General features: G+C 42.1%; 1 protein-coding gene and 1 long non-coding RNA gene across 38 annotated transcripts in view; one reads left to right on the top strand and one right to left on the bottom strand.

The window, feature by feature from the left end:
• The window catches only part of LOC307220561, a 320,367-nt gene that overhangs the window by 158,258 nt on the left and 138,271 nt on the right, over positions 1 to 23,838 (bottom strand). The gene's annotated exons all lie outside the window — the stretch shown is intronic.
• The window catches only part of MAP2 (microtubule associated protein 2), a 323,285-nt gene that overhangs the window by 229,882 nt on the left and 69,565 nt on the right, over positions 1 to 23,838 (top strand). For 25 of the 37 annotated variants that reach the window (XM_079975430.1, XM_079975463.1, XM_079975460.1 and 22 more), the window contains 2 exons: positions 19,772 to 19,885; positions 23,482 to 23,559. In XM_079975430.1, coding sequence (XP_079831556.1) covers positions 19,772 to 19,885; positions 23,482 to 23,559 — 192 coding nt within the window. The remainder of the gene's footprint in view (positions 1 to 19,771; positions 19,886 to 23,481; positions 23,560 to 23,838) is intronic. The other 12 variants (XM_079975446.1, XM_079975444.1, XM_079975433.1 and 9 more) reach the window with 4 other exon arrangements.

The following is a 23,838-nucleotide window of genomic DNA, read 5'->3' as shown; positions in this document are numbered from 1 at the left end:
CGCGCGCGCGCACGCATATATGCTGACTTTGAGAGAAGGATGAATTGCTGCTCTTCAGAATTTCATCTTTAGCAGGTTTTGAATGGTTAGCAGCAAACTATTTTTGTCTGGCCAAAGACCCCCCTATTCTTATCTCTACTGCATTTTTATAAATTATTAGGCAGCATATTCATGGTCATGTGCAAGAGGAAGATGTCTAACTAAACATACTACCTTGCTAGTGGATTGAGAATTAATGCTTGGAGCAGATTAGCTGTGCAGCTGGTGCTGCATTGCAGGGCTAGTGGCTTTAGCAGTGTCTGTCTGGCAGTGAGAGCCTGAAGGGAAAAGGGGCACCATGCTGCTGCATCTTCATGTCACTCTCTTCTTAATAGAATGTGTCAGAATTATGCTGCATAGACAGAAAATGATTGTCAGTTATCCAACCAAAGGAATAATAGTAGCCCATGTTTACTGTGTGCTGTTCACTTTCCATTCTGTGCCTCTTTGCGGGATAATTTTTCAACATCCTTCATGTAGCTCATAAATACTTTAGCTCTAGATATGCTCCTTTTGATTATTTTTATTCTCCAGTTTTGAAATCAGTGAAATTCAGGCTTCTTTTGGCAGAGGTGACTGTTTCTTGTGCAGAATAGATAATTATTTAACTATGCTAGGGTTGTTCCTCTCTTCTGGCTCCCATATAGCTATATCTTTGCTCAATCTCTTACTTTACTTGTGACTAAATGAAGAGTTGTGTTTTCTCCATTTCCTTTTTTTCTTTCTTTTTTGTTATCACAGTGGTAGAAAACTGAACAACTAATTTATTTTCTCAAAGTAAACCAACAATGATAGGATTGGAGATACATAGATATAGATGTAGATATAATAATAATAATAATAATAATAATAATAATAATAATAATTAATAATAATAATTAATAATAATTAATAATAATAATTATTGGGCGGCTTTCAAAAAATATTAAAATACTATAATACATCAAACATTAAAAGCTTCCCTAAACAGGGCTGCCTTCAGATGTCTTCTAAAAGCCTGGTAGTTGTTGTTCTATTTGACATATGGTAGGAGGGCATTCCACAGGGAAGGTGCCACTACCGAGAAGGCCCTCTGCCTGGTTCCCTGTAACTTGGCTTCTCGCAGTGAGGGAACCGCCAGAAGGTTCTGGTGCTGGACCTCAGTGTCCGGGTAGAACGATGGGGGTGGAGACGCTCCTTCAGATATACTGGACTATAGATATAGAGTGTGTATTAAAAAGCTTTGCAATTGTTGCAGTCCATTTTAATCAATATAATAATTTTGATCTGCCTTTCTAATTGCTTCTCCACTACAGGATGGTATATTTGAAGCTGGGTAGGGGAATGGATGCTTTTGACTGCCTCCTTTGCTAGTAGCTTCTGGTGCTCCTTTTAGTGACACATACATTATCAAGCAGAAGATTCTGGTGGACAATTTCTTGTTTCCAGGATGATTCTGGAACAGCTTTTGTGTTAGAAGGTTTGAGTCAGGGTTTGAGTCTTTACTTTTTGCTACTGAAGCTGCTCTATCTCAGAGAGATGGGTTGTGGGAGGGCAATTACTTTGCTGTTTTCTGTTGGAAAACAGAAAGTGAGGGTTGTGGCTGCTCTTACCAATGTTAATATAGTTATTTAAATGTATTAGTTGCTTATGTATATGAAATCATACAAAATATTAATTACAAAATGGATTAAGATCTCATTCTTAAAAAGTAACAGATATGATACTCCTGTGCCAGCTAACTCTGATCCCCAATTTCTGGTCCAAATTGAATGTCTTACTGTTCCTGAAAGATGCTCAGAAATATACTGTAATTTTTATTTACTGAATTTCCCAATTGAAAATCACCATCCTCTACTGGAGATCCAAAATAGGTAACAGAAACAAATTATATTGTTTATATTGCATTTGGAGTGTAGCAAAGGCAACATATGGAAGACACATACAAACCTGGACAGCTCAGTTGATTACAGCATGGTGCTGATAATGGCAAGTTTGCAGGTTCAATCCCTGTATGGGGCAGCTGCATATTCCTGCATTGCAGGGATCCTCAGGGCCTCTTCCAACTGTGAAACTCAATTCTATGAAACTCAAACTTTTAGTGGACTTGGGGAACAGCAGAGAGGAAATTGGTTATGATGGTGTTGCTGGTGCAAGTGTTGACCTATAAAGCCTTACACGGCTCAGGACCTCAATATCTTAAGAACTGCCTCTCTCCATACAAACTGACCCAGACCCTGTGCTTGGCATCTATGTCCCCCCCCCCTTGAGAGGTTTGGAGGGTGACAACATGAGAACTAGCCTTTTCTGTGGTGGCTTCCAGTCTGTGGAATGCTCTTCCCAGAGAGGCTCGCCTGGTGCCATCATTATGTGTCTTTAGGTACCAGAGAAAAACCATCGTCCTTACTCATCCTTACTCAGGCCTTCGGCCATGAAATAATCTATGGCCTGTTACATATGTGTGGCAGGGACTGTTATTATGGTTATTTTATTATGCTGTTTAGTATTATGCTCTGTATTATGTTTTCATTATTATTATTATGCTCTGTAAATTATGTTCTTAATATTGCACATTGCCCTGGGTTCCTTGGATAAAGGGCTGTGTGTGTGTAAAAGTAATTCATTTTTGGACATTTTTTGCCTTCTTGCAATATCTGTTCACTTATACAGTATCGAACTAAGTCATACCCAGTGGCTCTACTCTGCAACCACCCATAGCATTTAAGGTTAGGAACTGTCTTTTGCATTTACTTGTGCGGTCACTATGACAGGCCAATTCATTAAGACCGATACAAAATCTCATGGCTAAGTTGTATAAAATGATGTCTATGTGCTGTGACTGGTATCTCTTCACACCCATACATACACATAGCTTTCTGCTGATCTAGAAAATCTTAGACCAGTGATTAAAATCTTAATCATCGGGGACAAATCTCCTCCTGTCTCTTCAGTATCCCAGATTGTATGTGTATGTTTGTTTCAGAGCATTTACCTCTTGTTCTTCTGTCCTGCAGATTTCTAAAAACGTTTTTCTTCATCTTACAACTGCATTTTCTGTTCTCATTTTCCCAGTATTATTGATGTCCATCCATTTCTATACTAGTCTACATTTTCACTCTTTTACAGATCTAATCTCTGCTTTCCTCCCTCCCTCCCTCCCTCCCTCTCTCTCTCTCTCTCTCTCTCTCTCTCCCTCCCTCATTAATTCATTCTATCTCTGCTATATCCCTACTATATCCCTACTATAGTAATCCTCTTTCCTTTCTTCTTTAAGTTTCAGCTTTCTAACTCATAGTTTGTCACGCATGCAGCCTGCCCTCACTCAGCTTTCTTTGGTTGTGATCACAATTCCCCGTTGTCTATTGGTTGCATAGGTTGTTTTCTACTTACTATTAAGCTCTATTCAGTATGTTGTTAGGGATATATGTGGATATTTCTGTGATTTGCATTATTGCCTCTCTGAGTTAGCATGATTGTTGTGGATATGTAAACACCCTGCCCAAAAGTAGACACATCTAGATAAGTCCATTTTTTAAAAACAGAAACTGCAGATAGCTTAATGTTGATTGATTTTCCTATGCATATATAGTATTTACTGCTTAGCTACACACAGCATTACTTTGTCTTCTGGTGGGGGAATAATAAGTGGAAGAGGAGAGACTTTTGGCTATATGCATCTGCTGATAAATAGGAATTACTATGAGTTGGACTAATTGTATATACGTATATCTACTCAGAAGTGTAAAGAGTTGCCATTGGATTCAATTGGAAATCAATGGGACAAATTATTCATTACTTAATTCCAGTTATTTCAAAAGGAACTAAGTACAACTTAATCTGGATCCAACCCACTATGAATCCAACCAATGTGGTTTGCCGGGGATAGCTTTGAAGAGGACTAGATAGTAGGGACATAAGAAATTAGTTAGATATTGAGGAGAGGGTCAAGAAAGGCTTGCTATAACAAGGGTGCAACATACATGATTTAAATCTGTAAAGCTGTGTCAATCTGTAACCACTGAAAAAAGAAGATGGTATCTGTAGTGTTTGAGGCTTCACATCTTGTATGATTCTGGCATTATCTCTCAGCTTCACTATCAGCAAAACTGGGATGGAGGCACACTCTTTGGAAGCAATCTATGAATGAAAAGTGCTGTCCAGTACCATGAGGCCAGTGTTCACACAACCTTCACATAGCAATCAATCTTGTTTGAGGCTTTAAAAGACAGGGTTTGCAAATTAACAACAGTTAAAGCAGTGGGATCAAGAGAGAAAAGAGATAAAGGGGCTTGAGAGATTTCACCCTCTAATTCACTGACACAACCTTGACCTAGGAGAGAGCAATCGACAGTGACTTCCCTTGAAAGTAGAGATGGAAAAATCTGTCAATTTTAGTTTCTCTCCATTTCTCATTTTCCCAATCTTAAATTTGGTTCACAAAAAAATCATAAGCAATTTAGTGCAGATTTATTTTCATAAACACATTTTTATACAGTGGTACCTCAGGTTACATATGCTTCAGGTTACACACTCCACTAACCCAGAAATAGTGCTTCAGGTTAAGAACTTTGCTTCAGGATAACAACAGAAATCGGACTCTGGCAGCGTGGCAGCAGCAGGAGGCCCCATTAGCTAAAGTGGTGCTTCAGGCTAAGAACAGTTTCAGGTTAAGAACAGACCTCCAGAGCGAATTAAGTACTTAACCTGAGGTACCACTGTATGCAGCTTTAACTAACGCTATACATTTGTTGCAAGCATTTCCCCCTAATATAATGCATTTTGTTTCTTGTTGTTTTGGTTTACGAGTTCTTAATCACATTTTCCCCTAATATATATGCAATTTTGTACATATTGTTAGGATGGAGAATTTCAAAGGATAACTGAATTTTGGTTTGTGAATTGGTTTGAGAAGTATGAATTAGGTCATTAAATACAACTAAGATCAAATTCCCTTCCCCATCCCTACTTCAAGAAAAACCATTTGGGGTTCTTAGACAGCCCATTTTTATGGATAAGCTTCAAGAAGCAAGAAGTTGGAGGGAGTAATTATTTTCATTTCTCTGTTTTGATTGTCTTTGATTGCAAATTATTTGGAAAAGGGACCATATGGTACTACTTCACACTGTTGGTACCATCTAAATGTATTTTATTTATTATTACAATTACCGGTATATCCTGCCCTCCTCCAAGGAGCTCAAGGTGGTGTACATTGTTCTCCACCTCCTTATTTTATCCACACAACAACTCTTTAAGGGAGTTAGAGAGAGGCAGTGACTGGCCAAAGGCACCCAGTGACAGCTTTTCAAACAGTGTATTTGAGAACCTGAGAAGTTGGTTAGTGGGAACCTATCAAGGGTTCCTCAACCATGACATCCTATAAGGCCCAGCAAGATTGTCTGAAATACTTTGCTTCAGCCCACTATGATCCAAATCTAAATCTGTTCCATGCAAAAAAATTATATGGTGTGGGATTGCTTTGTTTAATGAAGATGCTTCGAGTTGTTTATATGTAAAAAGGTAAAGGTACCCCTGCCTGTACGGGCCAGTCTTGCCAGACTCTAGGGTTGTGCGCTCATCTCACTCTAGAGGCCGGGAGCCAGCGCTGTCTGCAGACACTTCCGGGTCACGTGGCCAGCGTGACAAGCTGCATCTGGCGAGCCAGCGCAGCACATGGAAGGCCGTTTACCTTCCCGCTGGTAAGCGGTTCCTATTTATCTACTTGCACCCGGAGGTGCTTTCGAACTGCTAGCTTGGCAGGCGCTGGGACCGAACGACAGGAGAGCACCCCGCTGCGGGGATTCGAACCGCCGACCATGCGATCGGCAAGTCCTAGGCGCTGAGGTTTTACCCACAGCGCCACCCATGTCCCTGTTTATATGTAGCAAGGAATAAATTTTCTTTATTGTATGAGGAATATATTTAGCATATGCACTTAACTAAGAGCTGAAAATTACTCATTTCTTTTATTGTCTAAGAGTCTACCTTTGCCAGCTATTAACGCTGGTTGCCCAGGAAACTGCTCTGCACCCTGCTGTGAAGTTTGACAAAGAGCATTCTGAAATTGTTTTTATTTCCTGATATCACAACCGTGAATATAACTAATTTCCTTATCACCACTGCCTACAGGTTTAGTCTAAAATGTGGGTAAAAAGAAGGAGGGGGAGGAAGAGAAGGTGGTAGTGGAGGAAGAAGGTAGTGTTTCTCTCTTCGAATCTTTCCAGTATTTGACTATTGTCCTGAAATGTGCATATTATTCAGTCTCAAATCTGTTTCCAGCTGGAGATGGTATGGACCGATTTACCATCTGACTGTTGTTTTCCTTTTTTTCTATGTGTAGAGAATAAGGGCCATAGTAGATGACATGTTTTTGTCCTGTTCCCAAATAAAGTGGGGGAATCTACTATTTTAGGCAAAAAAGAACTATGGAGGGGAAGGGAGCAAAACTAGCCCTCTCCCCTGCCTTACCTTATAGCACCAGTTGTCCACTATTATTATTATTATTATTATTATTATTGCTTCTGCATCACACTGTTGACTCATGATCTACGAAGACCCCTAGATCCTTTTCACATGTACTACTCGCAAGCCAGATGTCCCTGACCTTATATTTGTGCAGCTGGTTCTTCCTGCCTAAGACCGGTCCCGTTAGCTAGGGATCATGGGAGTTGTAGTCCCAAAACATCTGGAGGGCTGAGTTTGCCTATGCCTGATATAAATTTCCATTTGCCCCTACTGAAATTCATTTTGTTAGTTTGGGCCCAGTTCTCCAATCCGTTAAGGCAGTGTTTCCCAACCTTGGGCCTCCAGATGTTTTTGGCCTACAACTCCCATCATCCCTAGCTAGCAAGAGCAGTGGTCAGGGATGATGGGAATTGTTGTTCAAAAACAGCTGGAGGCCCAAGGTTGGGAAACACTGTGTTAAGGTATCTTGAATCCCAGTTCTGTTTTCTATGGCATTAGCTACCCCTCCCAGTTTGCTGTCATCTTCAGATCAGATTGTTGTTGTTGTTTAGTCGTTTAGTCGTGTCCGACTCTTCGTGACCCCATGGACCAGAGCACGCCAGGCACTTCTGTCTTCCACTGTCTCCCGCAGTTTGATCAGACTCATGTTTGTAGCTTTGAGAACACTGTCCAACCATCTCGTCCTCTGCCGTCCCCTTCTCTTTGTGCCCTCAATCTTTCCCAACATCAGGGTCTTTTCCAGGGAGTGTTCTCTTCTCATGAGGTGGCCAAAGTATTGGAGCCTCAGCTTCACGATCTGTCCTTCCAGTGAGCACTCAGGGCTAATTTCCTTAAGAATGGATGTGTTTGATCTTCTTGCAGTCCATGGGACTCTCAAGAGTCTCCTCCAGCACCATAATTCAAAAGCATCAATTCTTCAGCGATCACCCTTCTTTATGGTCTATCTCTCACTTCCATACATCACTACTGGGAAAACCATGGCTTTAACTATACGGACCTTTGTTGGCAAGGTGAGGTCTCTGCTTTTTAAGATGCTGTCTAGGTTTGCCATCGCCTTTCTCCCAAGGAGCAGGCGTCTGTTAATTTCGTGACTGCTGTCACCATCTGCAGTGATCATGGAGCCCAAGAAAGTAAAATCTCTGCCTCCATTTCTTCCCCTTCTATTTGCTAGGAGGTGATGGGCCCAGTGGCCATGATCTTTGTTTTTTTGATGTTGAGCTTCAGACCATATTTTGCGCTCTCCTCTTTCACCCTCATTAAAAGGTCCTTTAATTCCTCCTCACTTTCTGCTATCAAGGTTGTGTCATCTGCATATCTGAGGTTGTTGATATTTCTTCCAGCAATCTTAATTGTGGCTTGGGGTTCATCCAGCCCAGCCTTTCGCATGATGAATTCTGCATATAAGTTAAATAAGCAGGGAGACAATATACAGCCTTGCCGTACTCCTTTCCCAATTTTGAACCAATCAGTTGTTCCATATCCAGTTCTAACTGTAGCTTCTTGTCGCACATAGAGATTTCTCAGGAGACAGATGAGGTGACCAGGCACTCCCATTTCTTTAAGAACTTGCCATAGTTTGCTGTGGTCGACACAGTCACAGGCTAATAGTTCTCTCATAATTTTCATCACTGCCTGATCGAAGTTCATATTTAGCAAATTTACAAAGTAAGATTTTGATTCAATATCCTGTCAGCTTGTGATTTGTATCAAGTAGGAGTGCATGGGGGGCTGACAAAGTGAAAGCCCAGTAGAATTTGGTTTTCCCCCTTTGTTCTCATAAAGTTCAAGAAATATGAAAGGCCTCATCCTTGAGAATGATGCAAAAAGCAGAATGTGCACTGAATAAGCCTGGAGGGGCATCCAAGAACTTTATTTATGCCTAATTCAGCATTTGTTGCTCTCATTCCAGAAATAAAAGTGAAACAGCCAAAGCAAATCAATGCATAACCAATACACATTTTGAGAGCTTTACATTGAAGTTGGCTGGATTCCCTTTTCTTTCTTTTGCCTTAAATATCATTCGAATCCCTTGAACTTTAACTGAACCATAAGGCAACTGTGAAGTTTAATAGCTACCTTCCAAAGATTTGACTTACCCACTGGATTTGCTATTTATAGGGTCCATTAGTACCAAATGTCTGAGTTGTTTTTATAGTAGTCATTAATAGTAGAAATACTGTTTCTGCTGCATTGACTGCTCCTCCTGTGTCACCAAAAATATCCATCAAAATAGTGCTATGAACTGAACCTTACTTGATAGCATCCCTGGGGGTGATTTTGTTTGTTAGTTTGTTTGTTATGCCTTACATTGAAGCTTCCATTAGTCAGCAAAGCAGCCTCTCTTTGAGCGCTGCCCCCCATACGTACTTTAACTTTTAGCCATTGTGACCGGGTCAAAGAAAGTCTATGGTATTTAACAGTTGTTGCAAGAGCAAGACTAAGATCTTGATAGTACAACAAGGCATGGTCTGGATGATTGATGGCTAGTGGCCATGACTGAAGTAAAGACAGCTTCAGGAATAAAATGGGATCAGTAGTCAGGGTGTCCCTGTTGGAATGTTGATACAGAAAATTGTTGGAAACAAGAAGCTAAGGACTGTAGCTAAAGAATTTGTTTGTGATGCCAAGCTCTCATTTGGCAGCACCCTCAGAAGCATTTCTAGTTGTCTGCAGTAGATCCAGATTTAAACCCACAGATCTGGAGGAACATCACATCTCCTCACTATTGCCCACTGACAGCGGCCACAAAAAGTTGGAGAAAATTCAGATGAAATTTTCAGTTGTCCTTCTTTTAGAGGGAGAAAATGGGGGGGGGGGGGTCCCCAGCCTGTAACAACCATGAGGAGTATATCTGAATGGGTGATGGAAGGGTAAGGAGCGGGTTTCTGCTATGAAACAGTTCAGGTGTGTTCAATATTTGATCCAACTGGTTGGAGTTTTTTTTACAAAGGTTGAATTGAACTTTCAAACCACGAAGGTTCACCCATAATTTGGAAGTATCCATAGATGAAAGGTATTCTACAGAAAAAGGACCACTGCAGAGAAGGCCCTTACTCGAGTTATTGCAGATTAATTTCTGCATGGCTAGAAGTGTCATCTCCTCAGGGAATGAGTTGGATTGTAAAGAGGGAGGCTCTCTCCCAGGCAGCCTGCCCCTAAGCTGTTCAGGGTCATAAAGGTTAGCAAGAAGACCTTAAACTCAGCTTGATAGTGAATAGAGCCCCAAAGGCACATGTTTTGAAACAGTTATATTCTGCACATGTGGTAGGTTATAATAAATATTAAGTTGCAAAACTGAAAAATAAAAATAAATCTAATATATAAAAATAAAATAAATCTAATATATAACAGGTTGTTTTTTTTAAAAAAAAAAGGATGAGGAATACAAGTGGTCATGTTGTATTTATTTAGAGAATTTATACACTGCCCTTCAGTTGCTGGACAAAGTCCAGCAACTGGAGGGACGTGTAGCTACGCTCCAAAGAATTAGAGAGCTGGAGCTCTTCTTAGAAGCAACAGAGCACACCGTCTCCACCAAGGAGGAGACAGGGGACTCCCCTGAGAAGGAGGCTAGTTCACCAACACAGGAGCCAGATATATGGAGAAACATGACTCAAAGAAGTAGGAAGCCCAGGGTTCACTCTGATTGTTTAGAAATACACAATTGCTTTGAGGTCCTCTCCCCTAGCATGGAAGACGAAGAGCAGACTCCATTTGAGGATCTCTCCCTCATTACAGTCGATATGAAGACGAGCAGCAAAGTCAGTCCTCAGGGAATGTGCAGGCGACCTTGGAACGGACAGCTCACGGAAGAACCCCGACCAAACCTAAGAGGAGGCGTGTAGTGGTGATAGGGGATTCCCTACTGAGGGGAACAGAAGCAGTGATCTGTGGGCCTGACAAGATGTCTCGGGAAGTGTGCTGTCTCCCCGGGGCTAAGATCCAAGATGTAACTGAACGACTGCAAGGAATCATAAAACCCACTGACAAATACCCCTTCCTCTTGGTTCATGTGGGAACCAATGACACTGCAAGCAATAGCCTCCAGAAGATCAAAAGAGACTATGAGGCTCTGGGCAGGAAATTGAAGCAATTAAATGCACAAATTGTCATCTCATCTGTCCTTCCAGTTGAATGACGTGGCCCAGGGAGAGAGAGAAAAATAGTGGAAGTGAACAGCTGGCTTCGCAAATGGTGTAAACAGGAACGGTTTGGATTCTTAGATCACGGACTGCAGTTTCTTGAAGATGGACTCCTGGCAAGCGATGGGCTGCACCTCACAACGGTTGGGAGGAATGTTTTTGCCAAAAATCTCAGAAACCTCATCAGGAGGGCTTTAAACTGACTAATGTGGGGGAGGGAGACAGTGCTCCTGAAGGTAGGAGTCTATCAATTGATGAAGATGATCATCCAAATGTCATAGACCAAATGGAGAAAACAGCACGCAGACCTAGTGGTGGGAGGAAAAAATCCTTAAATAAGAGACACGGGGGAATGATTAATGGACTTCAATGTCTGTACACTAATGCGCAAAGCATGGGAAATAAACAAGATGAGCTTGAGCTCTTGGTTGTTGTTGTTGTTTAGTCGTTTAGTCGTGTCCGACTCTTCGTGACCCCATGGACCAGAGAACGCCAGGCACTCCTGTCCTCCACTGCCCCCCGCAGCTTGGTAAGACTCATGCTGGTAACCTCGAAAACACTATCCAACCATCTCGTCCTCTGTCGCCCCCTTCTCCTTGTGCCCTCCATCTTTCCCAACACCAGGGTCTTTTCCAGGGAGTCTTCTCTTCTCATGAGGTGGCCAAAGTACTGGAGCCTCAGCTTCACAATCTGTCCTTCCAGTGAGCACTCAGGGCTGATTTCCTTCAGAATGGAGAGGTTTGATCTTCTTGCAGTCCATGGGACTCTCAAGAGTCTCCTCCAGCACCATAATTCAAAAGCATCAATTCTTCGGCGATCAGCCTTCTTTATGGTCCAGCTCTCACTTCCATACATCACTACTGGGAAAACCATAGCTTTAACTATACGGACCTTTGTTGGCAAGGTGATGTCTCTACTTCTCAAGATGCTGTCTAGGCCTGTCATTGCCCTTCTCCCAAGAAGCAGGCGTCTTTTAATTTCGTGGCTGCTGTCACCATCTGCAGTGATCATGGAGCCCAAGAAAGTAAAATCTCTCACTGCCTCCATTTCTTCCCCTTCTATTTGCCAGGAGGTGATGGGACCAGTAGCCATGATCTTCGTTTTTTTGATGTTGAGCTTCAGACCATATTTTGCACTCTCCTCTTTCACCCTCAATAAAAGGTTCTTTAATTCCTCCTCACTTTCTGCCATCAAGGTTGTGTCATCTGCATATCTGAGGTTGTTGATATTTCTTCCGGCAATCTTAATTCCGGCTAGGGATTCATCCAGCCCAGCCTTTCGCATGATGAATTCTGCATATAAGTTAAATAAGCAGGGAGACAAAATGCAGCCTTGTCGTACTCCTTTCCCAATTTTGAACCAGTCAGTTGTTCCATATCCAGTTCTAACTGTAGCTTCTTGTCCCACATAGAGATTTCTCAGGAGACAGATGAGGTGATCAGGCACTCCCATTTCTTTAAGAACTTGCCATAGTTTGCTGTGGTCGACACAGTCAAAGGCTTTTGCATAGTCAATGAAGCAGAAGTAAATGTCTTTCTGGAACTCTCTAGCTTTCTCCATAATCCAGCGCATGTTTGCAATTTGGTCTCTGGTTCCTCTGCCTCTTCTAAATCCAGCTTGCACTTCTGGGAGTTCTCAGTCCACATACTGCTTGAGCCTTCCTTGTAGAATTTTAAGCATAACCTTGCTAGCGTGAGAAATTAGTGCAATTGTGCGATAGTTGGAGCATTCTTTGGCACTGCCCTTCTTTGGGATTGGGGTGTAGACTGATCTTCTCCAATCTTCTGGCCACTGCTGAGTTTTCCAAACTTGCTGGCATATTGAGTGTAGCACCTTAACAGCATCATCTTTTAAAATTTTAAATAGTTCAGCTGGAATACCATCACTTCCACTGGCCTTGTTATTTGCAGTGCTTTCTAAGGCCCATTTGACTTCACTCTCCAGGATGTCTGGCTCAAGGTCAGCAACCACACTACCTGGGGTATATGAGACACCCGTTTCTTTCTGGTATAATTCCTCTGTGTATTCTTGCCACCTCTTCTTGATGTCTTCTGCTTCTGTTAGGTCCTTTCCACTTTTGTCCTTTATTATGGAAATCTTTGTACGAAATGTTCCTTTCATATCTCCAATTTTCTTGAACAGATCTCTGGTTCTTCCCATTCTATTGCTTTCCTCTATTTCTTTGCATTGCTTGTTTAAGAAGGTCTTCTTGTCTCTCCTTGCTATTCTTTGGAAATCTGCATTCAATTTCCTGTATGTTTCACGATCTCCCTTGCATTTTGCTTGCCTTCTCTCCCCCGCTATTTGTAAGGCCTCATTGGACAGCCACTTTGCTTTCTTGCATTTCCTTTTCATTGGGATGGTTTTCGTTGCTGCCTCCTGTATAATGTTACAAGCCTCCATCCATAGTTCTTCAGGCACTCTGTCCACCAAATCTAAATCCTTAAACCTGTTCCTCACTTCCACTGTGTATTCATAAGGGATTTGACTTAGATTGTATCTTACCGGCCCAGTGGTTTTTCCTACTTTCTTCAGTTTAAGCTTGAATTTTGCTATAAGAAGCTGATGATCTGAGCCACAGTCAGCTCCAGGTCTTGTTTTTGCTGACTGTATAGAGCTTCTCCATCTTTGGCTGCAGAGAATATAATCAATCTGATTTCGCTGCTGCCCATCTGGTGATGTCCATGTGTAGAGTCGTCTCTTGTGTTGTTGGAAAAGCGTGTTTGTGATGACCAGCTTGTTCTCTTGACAGAACTCTATTAGCCTTTGCCCTGCTTCGTTTTGATCTCCAAGGCCAAACTTGCCAGTTGTTCCTTTTATCTCTTGACTCCCTACTTTAGCATTCCAATCCCCTATAATGAGAAGAACATCCTTCTTTGGTGTCACTTCTATAAGGTGTTGTAAGTCTTCATAGAATTGGTCAATTTCAGTTTCTTCAGCACCAGTAGTTGGTGCATAAACTTGGATTACTGTGATGTTAAAAGGTCTGCCTTGGATTCGTATCGAGATCATTCTATCATTTTTGAGATTGCATCCCAGTACAGCTTTTGCCACTCTTTTGTTGACTATGAGGGCCACTCCATTTCTTTTACGGGTTTCTTGCCCACAGTAGTAGATATGATGGTCATCCGAACTGAATTCACCCATTCCCGTCCATTTTAGTTCACTGATGCCCAGGATGTCAATATTTATTCTTGCCATCTCATTTTTGACCACCTCCAACTTACCCATGTTCATGGTTCTTACATTCCAGGTTCCTATGCAATATTTTTCTTTACAGCATTGGACTTTCCTTTCGCTTCCAGGCATATCCGCAACTGAGCGTCCTTTCGGCTTTGGCCCAGCCGCTTCATCAGCTCTGGATCTACTTGTACTTGCCCTCCGCTCTTCCCCAGTAGCATGTTGGACGCCTTCCGACCTGAGGGGCTCATCTTCCAGCGTCATAACTTTTATATGCCTGTTGTCTTTGTCCATGGAGTTTTCTTGGCAGGGATCCTGGAGTGGCTTGCCGGTTCCTCCTCCAGGTGGATCACGTTTGGTTTGAGCTCTTGGTACAGCAAACTAAATATGACATAATAGGCATCACTGAAACCTGGTGGGATAAGTGCCACGACTGGAATGTAATAATGGAGGGATACAATCTATTTCAGAGAAACAGACCAGACAAGAAAGGAGGAGGAGTGGCGTTATATGTCAGGGATGTGTATACCTGTGAAGAGATCCAAGATTTAGAACCTCAAAGCCAAAGTGAGAGCATTTGGGTCAAAATTAAGGGAGAGAAGAATAACAGGAACCTCATTGTGGGAGTTTACTATAGATCCCCAAGCCAAACGGAGGACATAGATGATGCCTTCCTGGAACAGATGGCCAAGCATGCAAAAGGAAGGGAGATACTAGTAATGGGGGACTTCAATTACCCAGATATTTGCTGGATGTCAAACTCAGCCAAGAGCATAAGTTCAAACAGATTCCTCACTGGCCTTGCAGACAACTTCGTTGTCCAGAAAGTGGGAGAAGCAACAAGAGGAACAGCCATTTTAGATCTGGTCCTAACCAATGTTGATGACCTGGTTAGTGGGGTAGAAGTGGAAGGATCATTAAGCGCGAGTGATAATGCTCTTCTGAAGTTTACTATACAGCGGAAAGGAGCAGCCAAGCATACTAGGACTCAATTTCTTGACTTTAAGAAAGCCGACTTCATAAAACGTAGGGAAGTGCTGGGTGAGATCCAATGGACAGTAATACTAAAAGGAAAGGGAGTTCATGATGGCTGGGAGTTTGTTAAGAGGGAGATAGTAAAAGCACAACTTCAGGCAATACCAATGAGATGGAAACATGGAAGGTGCCTAAAGAAGCCAGGGTGGCTATCTAAAGAACTTTTAACTGAGTTAAGATTAAAAAAGGATGTGTACAAAAAATGGAAAAGGGGGGAAACCACCAAAGAGGAATTCAAACAAATAGCCAGCACGTGTAGACACAAAGTCAGAAAAGCTAAAGCACAGAATGAACTCAGGCTTGCTTAGAGAGGTTAAAAGCAACAAAAAAGGCTTTTATGGGTATGTTCGTAGCAAAAGGAAGAACCAAGAAACCGTGGGGTCACTCAGAGGAGAAGATGGTGAAATGCAAACAGGGGACACAGAAAGGGCTGAACTCCTCAATGCCTTCTTTGCCTCAGTCTTCTCCGATAAAGAAAACAATGCCCGACCTGAAGAATTTGGAGCAAATGATTCAGCAGAGGAAACACAGCCCAGAATAACTAAGGAGATAGTACAAGAATACTTGGCTAGTTTAGATGTATTCAAGTCTCCAGGGCCAGATGAACTGCATCCAAGAGTATTAAAAGAACTGGCAGATGTGATCTCAGAACCACTGGCAGTCATCTTTGAGAATTCCTGGAGAACAGGCGAAGTCCCGGCAGACTGGAGGAGGGCAAATGTTGTCCCTATTTTCAAAAAGGGGGAAAGAGAGGACCCAAATAATTACCGCCCAGTCAGTCTGACATCAATACCAGGGAAGATTCTGGAGCAGATCATTAAGCAAACACTCTTTGAGCACCTAGAAAGGAATACTGTGATCACCAATAGTCAGCATGGATTTCTGAAAAATAAGTCATGTCAGACTAACCTGATCTCATTTTTTGACAGAATTACAAGCCTGGTAGATGAAGGGAACACAGTGGATGTAGCCTACCTTGATTTCAGCAAGGCATTTGACAAGGTGCCCCATGATATTCTTGTAAAGAAGCTGGTAAAATGCGGACTTGACTATGCTACCGCTCAGTGGATTTGTAACTGGCTGACTGACCAAACCCAAAGGGTGCTCATCAATGGTTCCTCTTCATCCTGGAGAAGAGTGGGGTGGGGTGCCACAGGGTTCTGTCTTGGGCCTGGTCTTATTCAACATCTTTATCAACGACTTGGATGATGGACTCAAGGGCATCCTGATCAAATTTGCAGATGACACCAAACTGGGAGGGGTGGCTAACACCCCAGAGGACAGGATCACACTTCAAAACGACCTTGACAGATTAGAGAACTGGGCCAAAAAAAACAAGATGAATTTTAACAGGGAGAAATGTAAAGTATTGCACTTGGGCAAAAAAATGAGAGGCACAATTACAAGATGGGTGACACTTGGCTTGAGAGCAGTACATGTGAAAAGGATCTAGGAGTCTTGGTTGACCGCAAACTTGACATGAGCCAACAGTGTGACGCGGCAGCTAAAAAGGCCAATGCAATTCTGGGCTGCATCAATAGGAGTATAGCATCTAGATCAAGGGAAGTAATAGTGCCACTGTATTCTGCTCTGGTCAGACCTCACCTGGAGTACTGTGTCCAGTTCTGGGCACCACAGTTCAAGAAGGACACTGACAAACTGGAACGTGCCCAGAGGAGGGCAACCAAAATGGTCAAAGGCCTGGAAACGATGCCTTATGAGGAACGGCTAAGGGAGCTGGGCATGTTTAGCCTGGAGAAGAGGAGGTTAAGGGGTGTTATGATAGCCATGTTCAAATATATAAAAGGATGTCACATAGAGGAGGGAGAAAGGTTGTTTTCTGCTGCTCCAGAGAAGTGGACACGGAGCAATGGTTCCAAACTACAAGAAAGAAGATTCCACCTAAACATTAGGAAGAACTTCCTGACAGTAAGAGCTGTTTGACAGTGGAATTTGCTGCCAAGGAGTGTGGTGGAGTCTCCTTCTTTGGAGGTCTTTAAGCAGAGGCTTGACAACCATATGTCAGGAGTGCTCTGATGGTGTTTCCTGCTTGGCAGGGGGTTGGACTCGATGGCCCTTGTGGTCTCTTCTATGATTCTAAGCTCCCACCAGACATCTCTGACAGATGAGTCATTCTGCTAGATATTGTCTCTTTTTCACCCACTCAGTATTTTTGCAAACATATTTGTGAATTATTAACAGCAGTTTGGAACTACTATAGAGTGACTTGGCAGCTGTACAGATCTCTGCTTGGCAGATTCTGGGCACACTGTTGATCTGACACTTTTGTCTCTGCTGACTGAAGTCAATAAAATTCTATTGCTATCAACTGTCCCCCTACAAATAATTCAATACAATAGTAAATTATTGCCAGTTGTGAGATAAAACAATAGTACATGTTAAATGCCAGGAACTAAGGTAAATATACACTTCCTACTGCCAATCCAGCAGCTAAGACAAGTGATAATGCCATTTTTATATTCTGTTCCACAACATGTACTTCGATCTTAATCAGCTATTTTAATATGATGATACTGATGGTGACCACCAAAGCATTAAGCATATCAGTGACATCTATTTTTATTGGCTTTGATCCAACCTCAGCATGTGGAAGCAGAAATTTTGCTCACAGACAGGGATGTCACTGATAATGTCAGCAGCTGTAGCCTTCCCACCCCAATGTTGCCTCACATTTTGGGGAGGGGGGTTGTGTGGAGCAGCTGGGTGGGTAAGTGGGTATTTAGTGAGACAGACATAGGTAAAGGTAAAGGAAACCCTGACCATTAGGTCCAGTTGTGGCCGACTGGGGGGTTGCGGTGCTCATCTTGCTTTATTGGCCGAGGGAACTGGCGTACAGCTTCCGGGTCATGTGGCCAGCATGACTAAGCCACTTCTGGCGGACCAGAGCAGCACACGGAAGCGACGTTTACCTTGCCGCTGGAGTGGTACCTATCCCCGTCGCGGGGATTCGAACCACCAACCTTCTGATCAGCAAGTCCTAGGCTCTGTGGTTTAACCCACAGCACCACCCACATCCCGAGACAGACATACTCTTGTGCAAAAGCACTTTCTCAGGTGTTTCCATTTGTCCAAGCAGAATGTGGCTCTAAACTTTATCGCAGACCCTCCCATTGCTCATAAAAACTTGCATGCTGTGATTTTATAGCACTGTGTGGGTCAATTTGACATCTTTTATTGAACTTTTTGTATATTGGGAATGTTTTTTTTTTAAAGCAAATTTTTGGCATATTTCTCCTTCGATACCATTTTCTAAGTGGCAGAAAACAGCAGCAAAGGAGAAAACAGAGGGGATGGTTTAAACAATGTAAAACATGTTCAGGTGTCTCTAGAGATGTTAGTTTTAGTAGAATTACTGAGGACCATGGTTGATTTTAAGATATGCAGTAGGGGAGGCTTATAAGGAATGAAATCCTAACTCAATGACTCTAGTCATTGAGAAGATAAAGGAAGTGTATTCTTGTAGCTTACCTCTCCACCTGCCTTGGTCTTGTGGGCTGCTTAGGACACCTTGCTCAGGAGAAGGGGACTGCAAATGAGAAATAGGTCTTATCTACTTGCTAGGTGGTAACCCAGAAAACCAGTCCCAACTATGACCCAGCAATTGGAAATGGTTTCAGGCTTCTTGTCTTTCCTGCAGACCTCAGGTCAGGTGCAGCTGAACGGGCGGCAGCATGGGAAGTGGAAGGAAGGAATGAGACGGTTGAAAGCGAGGCTAGGAACTGGATGTTACTGTAAGGCTTGGTTGCTGATGAATTTAGGCTTCTTCAGAACCTAAGATTTCTCTCACTGGACATTCTCAAATCCCCACACACTGATGAGAAAAATGGCGCTGCCTTTATACCTGATGTTCATCAAGTGTGTGGGGATTCAAATATAGAGATGGTGTTGCTTGGTCAATGGACTAGCTTTCAATGGTCCTGCCACCTCAATCTTTGAACATTTTAAACAATCAGGAACAAACTGCCTGGCCAACTTGTATGTGTATGTACTTTTTGGGTCTTTAGCTAGGAAAGCATGTAGGAAAAGTGTTTTCCCTCCCTGATATTTCCTCCCCTACACTAATTGCTTTAGCTGATGAGGTGGTTTTCACACTGAACTTTGCCCCCACATATAGGGCTGTCAATCCTGGAACTCAGATATTCTGGTTTCTTCTTTGGTCTTGGGGGCAAAGGCCTCTGGAATGAGGATGGCACCATGTAGTTTTTGGTGGATTTTGGGGTGGAATCCTTTGTAAAAAGCCATCTATCCATGTAATGGGCAACTGGAGGACAAGATTGCCAATTGCAACGCCTTTTTTAAAAAATCAGTTGGAGACCTTACCCCAAAACCTGCCAAAATACAACAATATGCTCCCTAGACCCACTAAAAGCCTCTGAACTGGCTCTTGACCCATCCCAAGTTGACTCACCCATATTCCATCCAGAATGTTTCTCTTTCTCCAAGAAGTGTTAACTCAGATGTTCTGCTAGGAGTAGGAACAATGTTCTTCTGTTACATAGCTGTTTTGAATAGAAATAGAAGGTGTACTCTTGCTATGCAGAAGAGCCTTCAGCTCATAGTAGATGCCCTGTGTAGCTGGGTTTTATTCTATCTAACTTAGGATAATGGCCATTCCACCCTTGGGGGTTGCAACTGTTGGTAATGATGTTCATGTGAGAATCCAGCCTTCTAAATTATGTGTCTAAGCAATCTACTGAAAAATATTTTAGAAGAAAGCAGGGATCCTAAACCTGTTGTAGATCAAAACACATTGAACGCAATAGGGTGACTGTAGAGACTGTAATTTCAGAAGTACCATCTTAGTCTGTAATCACTGTTCATGCAGAGTGCCTTTAAGCACATATATATTTCCCTATATCACTTACATTAATGTGCTTTTGTTTGTCTTGTTGTTAATCTTACTACTGTCCCAGAAGAAGTATCTGCAAGGATAGTCCAAGTAGTAACAGCTGAAGCTGTGGCAGTCCTGAAAGGTGAACAGGAACAAGAAGCCCAGCACAAAGATCAGCCTGCACCATTACCTTTAGGTAAAGCAAGCAATCTCAGCTGTATTTTGTGTTAAAAACGTCAACCTTTTGCACTGCAGCTGTGGCCTAGATTTTTTCTTATTTACTCGTTCATTTATTTTAAGAATTTAAGAGCTAAGATGCTGACATATTCACATTATTCAAGAGCAGGCCTTCTATCCACATGATCACTTGCTGCAATTCTGCTTATTGTTTGAAAGTCACAAGCTTTGCCAATTCCAGGCGCTTCCACACTAGGCTTTTAGTTTGGAAACTGCAGTGCCTCATACGCTTACTTTCTCTAAGGCATCCACATGATGTTGGTGTCCAAGCATTCTCATCCTATATTTTCTTTGTGGCTCTTCCATCTTTTCTCAGATTGCAGAAAGTCCATTTTTTGCAGAATAGAAGAGTAGCACACTTTCTACAGGTGTAGAAGTCTTCAGTATTTGTCTTCTGTCTTTTAAAAAGGATAAGTTGTTCCCCATTGAGGAAGTCAACACACTTTGTTTATAACATTTGTGCTGGGTGCCATTTTATTACCCCATTTTTGTTTTTTTAAATCAATCTTTTAAATATTGCTAAAGCACTTTTCCACCTATATATATGTATATTTGAAAAAATGGAAAAGCAATAGCATATCATATAGCATTATTGTAGTATAGTGTTATAGTACTCGGCTACGAGTGATCGCCAGAGAAAGAAGTGCTAGAGCACCATAATAAATTACCAACAGAATGGATTGAAGATTATAGTAGTTTTGTTAAGGTTTAAGAGATAGAAGACAGGGTGCAGCACAAGGAAGGAAACAAACATCATGGAAAAGAGGGTGGGAAGGTAAACAGCATTTCCGTGTGCTCTGGCTTCCGTTACAGTGTCCCGTTGCGCCCGAAGTGGTTTAGTCATGCTGGCCACATGACCCGGAAAAGCTGTCTATGGACAAAGGCAGGCTCCCTCAGCCTCAAAGCGAGATGAGCGCTGCACCCCATAGTCTCCTTTGACTGGACTTAACCATCCAGGGCTCCTTTACTCTTTTACCTTGATAGATAGATGATAGATAGATAGATAGATAGATAGATAGATAGATAGATAGATAGAAAGATGATAGAGATAGATAGATAGATAGATGATAGATAGATAGATAGATAGATGATAGAAAGATAGATGATAGAAAGATAGATAGATAGATAGATGATAGATGGATAGATAGATAAGTAGGTAGAGCAATACTCCTGATCATGTGGGAAATCCATTGTAATTCTTCTTGCAGCTTACAGTAGAAGAGCAGTGACAGGAGCTACCCATGTGGAAGTAGCCCCTGTATCATGCAACATTTGAGGGAAGATGGAAACATTCCCTGATCCAATTTTCCTGATCTTTGCTTAATGCTTGAGATTTGTGTTTCAAATTCTGATGTTTGTATTTAGAGTACTCCTCCCTTCCCCAGCATTTAAAGCAACCCAACCTTTTTATGTCAATCTATGCTTTTACAAAAAGTCTTTCCCTCTTGCTCAGCCACATGTTTTGCCCACAGTTTTATTAAAGGGTGCAAAATGCATGAGGGTCATTTCTGATGACAGAAGACCATCAAGGTTTCAAAGTGCAGAGAGTTCTCTGTAGGGCAGAATAAAAAGGTTACATACAGAACAATCCTGTTTCCTGACCTGTGCTGCTGGGGAGAGCTAAGATGTAGTCCTGCTCCACTAGGCTGGGGTGGCAAGGGGAGCCTATTTCAGCTGCTGCAAGCATGAGCTGTTGACAGGCTACCGCAAGAATAAGGCCCCGAAACAGGGCCGAACAAGACCAATGAAAGATCCACTGGGTGCCAAGTGAGTTTAGCTGCCAGAGATGAGCCTGATCCAGGCTTCTCTCTCGTGCTATTGTGGAGAAAAATACTGCCCCCATCCTCTACTCTGGTCAGCATGAGCAGCAGGGCTTTGGAAAGAGCAATGACTCCACTCATCCTGGTTATGAGCTAGGATTGCTTCCTGAATTATCAGTTGAATACAGAACAAGGTTATATAGCTAGCACAAACAACGGATTGTATCTTATGGTAACTTTGCACTTGCAAGAAGCACTCACTCAAACAATTTTCTCCGATTCCAAGTTCTACCTAATGCAAAACTCAAAAAGCTGTACTTGGGGGATGTTCTCCCCCCCCCCAGGGCAGTATTGGATATGGCACAGAAGACTGCAGTAGGTTGGGGTAACCAGTGAAAATTGGGTGCTTTGCCTTGTGCATGTGGAGGTTCTTCTAAGCACAAAGCCACCATTAGATCCAACCCATTGTTTGGTTAACACAGCAAATGGAGCTTTAGTACATGTTTTAAGTTCTTGCTGAACTGCATTGAAAAATATCTGAGCCCTCATAGTAAAAGCTGCCATTGCATGCACACACCAAAATAAGCAAATAATGGTTTCCCTACAGTATGCATTCTGTGCTTGAATGTGAACATTCATTGGTACTTGTATAATGTATCACCACCACCACCATCTTTTGTAATAGAATGATTTTGACTTTTACACTGTTAATAAAGACTAAACTTATCTACATGACATCCCAGATATGTTGAAGAAATTGCTAATAGGCATGCACTGTTACAAAACCATTTTCTGTAATCAGGTATAGCGACTCAGAAGCATAGGCACAACTCTTCCAAACTGAATCATATTTAAGCCCTGCTGAGATCAATGAAAATGACTTAAGAATATACTGATTTTTCCCACTGAAACAAATGGGCTTTAATGCTTAACTTTGGCAGAAAAATGCTCAGGCTTTTAAGAGGAAGGTTTAGGAAATGTTCCATGGGTCTTGTTCCCACTGTATCTGTGGTTTTGTCACTATCCCACTTTCGTGTTTCATATACTGCAGTTGGGCATTGGAAAGGAAGTTAGTGGTAAAGGTTTCTGCTTAGCTGTGGGTCAGCCTTGAGCTGGCAAAATTCAAGATTTGGCTTTAAGCAGTTACAATATGAAATTAAGTAGGTTCTGGAGAAAATAGGATTTAATCATTTATGTAAGCAATTATACGTTTATCCTTTCAGATACCTGTAAGTGAATTAAACATGTGGTTGGGCACCTTTATGTGATGTTCTTTCTCCCTGAATGATATTTTAAAAACTCTTCCCCTCCTGCTTTTGGCTTGTGAATGTGCTTTTCTTCAAGGCATGTAAGAATTATCAGGTCAATCATTCAAACGGCTTTGGTGTAAACAAAAAACACTCTAGTATTTATGTACAACTTTACTAAAGAAACAAAAACAATAAGCTATTTCAGTAGAATTATCAGCATAATGCTACATCATCTGAATCAAGTGGTTACTATTGTTGGTATAAGACAATGCAAGTCTTAGATCCAACTCAATTGAAATGTTATAATATGCTGTCAGGTAACTGTAATGCAGATCAGCCTTCCCCAACCCGGTATTTTCCAGATGCTTTGGACCACAACTCCCATCACCCCCCAACCAGTGCTTTGCTGGCTTGGACTGATGAGAGTCCAACAACATCTGGCAGGGCTACCAGGTTAGGAAACATTGGCATAGATTGTCCAGTTGACATAACCTGGTCTCAAAGCAGTTAATTGTTGTGTCTCATTTTTACTGTTCAATCTTTAGCAGTTGAAGAAACAGCTAACCTGCCTCCTTCTCCGCCCCCATCACCAGCTTCAGAGCAGACTGGAACATTGGAAGAAGGTAAGAATTCCCTTGGGCGTTGCAGAGCCCATCTCTAAGGAGAGAAACCCAGGAATCCTAATGAGAGAGGTAGGAGGATGACCTGTCAGCATTAATTTAAAGGGCATTTTCCCTAATAGCAAGTTAGCAGTTCCACATCGCTGTAAAGCACAAGCAGTACCGATATGTACATTGTTATGTACATATCTATATATGCTTATGGTCATATTTGGGAGTGTATATTAACATGAATACAAGTTTTGTTGCGCCATTGAATAGATATTCCAAATGGCTTTGAAA

The sequence above is a fragment of the Podarcis cretensis genome (assembly GCF_951804945.1).
Source record: "Podarcis cretensis genome assembly, chromosome: 1".
NCBI lineage: Eukaryota > Metazoa > Chordata > Lepidosauria > Squamata > Lacertidae > Podarcis > Podarcis cretensis.
This window is presented reverse-complemented; position numbering and strand designations above follow the sequence as displayed.